Consider the following 6,000-nt stretch of genomic DNA (forward strand, 5'->3'; position numbering starts at 1 on the left):
TCCCACCCCAATTCTTCTAACAAGGCATCTCATCCACTGACAATAGGTAGTAAACAGTTGTAACATGAGTTTGGTCCAGGGACATCACAAAGTGTCCAGCACATTGCCAGGCACATTGTAGGCACTCAATAAATATCTGCTGAATAAATAACTGCATGGAGAGCCACAGAAACAGAAGGAAGCAGGTAATTCTCTCTGAAGGTCAGAACTCTATTAGGTCTGTCTATTGCTCACTAGAATGTAAGTCACCAAGGGCCCAGGCCTTATCTATTTTGGTCACTGATATATCCCCGTTAGTATATTCTGAAGTTGGAGACCTATTAAAATGTTTATCTACTTTACCAAAGTACCAAACTCCTCTTTAAAATCCGGTAACGGGGTTTCAACATGTTGGTCAGGCTGGTCTCCAACTCCTGACCTGAGGTGATCCACCTGCCTTGGCCTCCCAACGTGCTGGGATTACAGGTGTGAACCACCGTACCTGGCCCTGTTCTTGATCTTAATGACCAATCTCTCATCAGTATAAAATACGGTGAACTTACTGCTGATTGCTGTGGTTCTTCTGGAGCTTACACTTACATCCCTATCTGTAGCGCCCTGTTAAAACTGGTGTTTTCAGCAACACAGCTCACTGTTGACCAGTACTCAAATGGAAGTCGTCCCCATAAGAACTGCAGGTTGTCAAAATCCTTCATGTTATGCAACAGGACATTCTTGGTGTGCTACAACTTACTTGGAGTATAACTTTAATTTCAAAAACTGAAAATACGAATTACTGGTCAACTTACATGTTTATGTCAAAATACATCTGACAACAATGTTCTGTGATAATGATTTTCTACCATGACACTACAATATGAAATGTTATAAATATTACATGAGCACATGCAAACATAAAATTAATTTGTTAGTATCTACAGAACTGGAAAGGTCAGATCATTCAACATTGAGCCATTAGTACATAAGTAATTAAAACCAAAATATCTGCCACTATGGTCTGGTGATAAAATATAAAAATAAATCTATTAAACAAAACCAGCTAAATGAAGTTTAAGAAGCATGAAAATTATGATGAGTTTCAAGCACTAACTGCGAGGACATTTATCCAACTCCAAATGTTAGGTGACAACTTAGCAAACAGGGATGGCACTGTAAGCAAGCAGCATGAATGAACACATAGTTTAAAGTTTTAGGTGACATTCGGCTTTTACTACAAAAGGGAAGGATTCCCCCCCATTACAGAGGCATTGATATGCTGCCCTCTGTACCTGGCACATCCTGGGGGAGCTCAGATGCCACCTTCTTCTCTGCCATGTTGCTGCTATCAGGGGTTTCTGAGAGACACCCCACGGGGCTCCTCCCTTCAGAGGGACTAGTCTCTTCTGAAGATGCATTTGTTGTGTTGTCGCCAAGATTTGCTGACACAGAGTTACCTTTATCCCCAACTTCTGTTGGCTCTACAGCAAAATGCACAACAAAACTTTAAAGATATTCTTTAAAATTGCTTCAGGGCAAATGGCCACATTCAGTCAACTACTAAATGATCAATCACCAAAAATCCTGTTTCCGTTGGATGGCTATTTTAAAGCAATTAGATTCTCAGATATTGCTGCAATAGGTAATCCAGAGAGTATTTAAGAATACTTAATAATATATTAAGAATGCTTAACTAATTAATATAAAAATGAACATATTTCATCACATTCAAAAGTGTATATTCTGGTATAATATAAAAAATAGTACTTTTTCATAGGGAAATGGCAAACTAATGGGAAGTATAGAGACATGAATATAACATTATAGCAAATTCACTAATACGTAAAACTCATTACAATTGTTACACATGTTACAAGAGGGGATGGTATCTTGATCTCTTTAGAAATATTAAACTAGGTAGTTGCTTACAATATTTCACTTTCATTTTGCAAGTAAAACTGGAGGTTTCACAAATAACACTGATGAACTTTTTAATCAAGTAATTTTTTTACCCTCAGATTTTCCTTGCTCAGGGTCATCATCTGGTGTTTTGTCGTCACTGTCTTTTTCAAGGGACTGATCTTCAAATTCTTCTCTACTTTTCTCAGCATCTTTAGAGTCATTCTCAGTCTCATTCTTGTCTTTTTCTGTTTCTTCTGGGCTTTTAACATTATCAATGTCTCCCTTTTTGACTCTTATGGATTCCAAAATTTCTTCTATAACGTGTAAAACAAACAAAAAAATCATTCCCATATATAACCAAACAGAACAGTACCACAAATGTCACTTAAGAGTTTCAATACAGGTTATTAAAGAGGAAAATTAAGTATTTTAAAGCATTAGATCTATGAAATAAGAATCAAGATTACAAACAAAATTGTGTTTACAGAATTCAATCAGTTTGGTGTACCTTCACCTCTAGAAAATACATGCTAATTATGGGCTCTACTTTTTTTTTTTAAAAAAAAGTAAAATTAGTCTATCTTTTTACAATATAGGCTTGATATAGGTATTTGTGACAGATGACAAAAACTACAAGGTGACATAGACCCACAGTCTGGGCAGCACACTGTAGTGATCAAAACCTAGAAACCCAAAACCCACTGTAAATCTGACTTGGATTAGCTGTGTGACTTTGGGCGAGCTACCTAACCTCTCCAGGCCATCGTTTCCTCAACTGTAAGAAGAGAAAACAGAGGCCCTTTTGGAAACAACTTTCTTTCTGAAGTCCCTTAACTGTTCTGAAAGTCACTAAGTCTCTAAGTACACTTACCCTCTTTCAACTTAGACAGAGTGATACTATGGCACATTATAGACCATGGGATATAAAAGGACCACAGTGTACAGAACACACGGTGTATCAGTATGGATTCATGGATATTAATTATATTCTTTGGTTTATCATGTAATACTATCACTTTTAATTTTGTTGCACAAATTGTTTCAGCTTTGGCCACTGGGAACTTTTTCCAAGTCCAGTGTCCTTTTGACACATATTCATCCATCCATCCATCCATCCATCCAGCCAGCCAGCCAGCCAGCCAGCATTTTCTCACTTTCCAGTATTACAAGATGCTCTGGGCTCACCTTGTATTTTCCCTGCCCCAGCCCTAAAACCCACCATCTCTCCAAGGAGTCTTTGTTCTTTTTTGAAGAACAAATTGGAGAATGATGTGACAAGTCACAATCTAGGTGCTTGGTGTGCTTGTTACTACTGTGGTGTTGCTATTCTAGAGTCTCTCAGCCAACGGAGCTAAGAAATGTAGTCATAAATATACACATCTATATTATTTCTGTATTTATTTGTGTGGACATATATGTGTATGACTGAAAGCCTATGTGTCTGTGTAGGATTCATTTACCATTGCCACTTGCTTATTTGTAACTTCTCTGACAGTGAGAAATCTGGCTCACATTAAAATATATCTAGTTATTTGTTCATTCCTAGTACACAGTAAAATAGTTTTGGAATTGCTAAACTGTTTCCTCATAAAAATAAATTTACCAACTAGAGTACACTATTTGTGAATAAGAAGAAACACAGTTTTTCTTTTTCTTTACTTTTTTTTTTGAGACAGAGTTTTGTTCTTGTCACCCAGGCTGGAGTGCAATGGCGCAATCCTGGCTCACTGCAACCTCTGCCTCCCAGGTTCAAGCGATTCTCCTGCCTCTGCCTCCCAAGTAGCTGGGATTACAGGCACCTGTCACCATACCCGGCAAATTTTTGTATTTTTAGTAGAGATGGGGTTTCACCACGTTGGCCAGGCTGGTCTTGAACTCCTGAACTCAGGTGATCCGCCCACCTCAGCCTCCGAAGTAGACGGAAATAGAGGTACGTGTCACCACACCTGGCTAATTTTTTAAACTTTTTAAAATAGAGATGGAGTCTCATTATGTTGCCCAGGCTGGTCTTGAACTCCCCCTGCCTCGGCCTACCAAAGCACTAGAATTACAGGCATGAGCAGTGCCCAGCCCTTAATTACTATATTTTAAAGAACATTTTATTTGGAAAAAGAAAACGTAGTTACCGATTATCTGTCTTTCTTAGAGGAACAGATTTCCTTTTCTTTTTTTTTTTTTTTTTTTTTTTTTGAGACAGAGTCTCACTCTGTTGGCCAGTCTGGAGCGTAGTGGAGCGATCTTGACTCACTGCAACCTCCGCCTCCTGGGTTCAAGTTATTCTCCCACCTCAGCCTCCCAAGTAGCTGGGACTATAGGCATGTACCACCACACCTGGCTAATTTTGTATTTTTAGTAGAGATGGGTTTCACTATGTTGGCCATGCTGGTCTCAAACACCTGACCTCAAGTGATCCACCCGTCTCAAAGTGCTAGGATTACTGGCATGAGCCACCACGCCTGGCCATCTTTGAAACATAACTACACCCTATAGCTTTTCATAACCAAATCATTGTACATCCTTCCTACTTTCCCAGTGATATTGAATGAAAATAAAACCAAAAAAATTGTTCTAATTGCTTACTAAGTTTAGACCATTTAAATTGGTTGAAAAGCACAAGTTGCATAACCATACTTCTCTGATTTTCTATAAAGATTCTAATTTCAAACAGTCTGTATTGTTAAACACTCTTAATATATGTGTGTATGTATATATGTGTATATACATACATACATTTATACTAGTTTCAGGTTCAAAAAGTATGGCAATCATAGCCGTAAGAAAAATAGACCAAAAACAGGGCCGGGTGCAGTGGCTCACACCTGTAATCCCAGCACTTTGGGAGGCCAAGGCAGGTGAATCACTTGAGGCTAGAAGTTTGAGACCAGCCTAACATAGTGAAACCCCGTCTCTACATAAAATACAAAAATTAGCCAGGAGTGGTGGCACACGCCTGTAATCCCAGCTACTTGGGAGGCTGAGACAAGAGAACTGCTTGAACCTAAGAGACAGAGGTTACAGTGAGCCGAGATCATACCGCTGCACTCCGGCCTGGGTGACAGAGCGAGACTCTGTCTCAGAAAACAAAACAAAACAACAACAACAAAAAAAATAAAACAGACCCAAAATGTTCAGCAGAGAAAAACATTAAAGGATGAAAGAAAATTACATTGGGCCGGGCGCGGTGGCTCAAGCCTGTAATCTCAGCACTTTGGGAGGCCGAGACGGGCGGATCGGATCACGAGGTCAGGAGATCGAAACCATCCTGGCTAACACGGTGAAACCCCATCTCTACTAAAAAATATGAAAAACTAGCCAGACGAGGAGGCTGAGGCAGGAGAATGGCGTGAACCCGGGAGGCGGAGCTTGCAGTGAGCCGAGATCGCGCCACTGCACTTCAGTCTGGGCGACAGACTCCGCCTCAAAAAAAAAAAAAAAAGAAAAGAAAAAAAAAGAAAAAAAATTACATTGTATCTCATCTATACTAAATATGCATATTCTATAAACAAGTATATTCTACACTTTGCATGAACATTTTTCAAAACTAAACAAAGAATTAACCTACCAGATTTTAGAAACCATCTCTACTTAGAAAAAATTCTTCTAAAAATAAACTTCCTTCAAATAAGGAAAATAAAGCATTTCATAATTACCATAATTACCTGTACCATGGTACAGGATAAAGCAAATATAGTAAGCTGTATATTTAGCTACAAATATATAAAGTATAGATCTAGACAATGAATATATGAGTAGTTACTATATCATTCTTTTTTTTTCTTTTTCTTTTTTTTTTGAGACAAAGTCTCACTCTGTTGCCCAGGCAGGAGGGCAGTGGCACGATCTCAGCTCACTGCAACCTCCACCTCTGGGTTCAAGTGATTCTCCTGCCTCAGCTTCCCAAGTAGCTGGGATGGCAGGCACGTGCCACCAGGCCCAGCTAATTTTTGTATTTTTAGTAGAGACGGGGTTTTGCCATGTTGATCAGGCTGGTAACTGTATAATTCTTTCAACTTCTCTGTACATTTGAAATTTTTCGTAAAATGTTGAGGAAAAATGGAGTAGAAAAATTGAACTATCAAAAATAGGATTAAACTCTCCTAAGGTAGACGTGTGTGTTTGTAT

General features: G+C 38.8%; 1 protein-coding gene across 1 annotated transcript in view; it reads right to left on the minus strand.

Moving 5' to 3' along the window:
• Positions 1–6,000, minus strand: part of LOC108517730 (nucleosome-remodeling factor subunit BPTF-like) — a 39,240-nt gene that overhangs the window by 16,899 nt on the left and 16,341 nt on the right. The window contains exons 3-4 of the mRNA XM_017855820.1: positions 1,989–2,192; positions 1,269–1,457 (exon numbers count right to left, since the gene is read on the minus strand). Coding sequence (XP_017711309.1) covers positions 1,269–1,457; positions 1,989–2,192 — 393 coding nt within the window. The remainder of the gene's footprint in view (positions 1–1,268; positions 1,458–1,988; positions 2,193–6,000) is intronic.

This window comes from Rhinopithecus bieti, unplaced genomic scaffold (assembly GCF_001698545.2).
Source record: "Rhinopithecus bieti isolate Rb0 unplaced genomic scaffold, ASM169854v2 scaffold_39870, whole genome shotgun sequence".
NCBI lineage: Eukaryota > Metazoa > Chordata > Mammalia > Primates > Cercopithecidae > Rhinopithecus > Rhinopithecus bieti.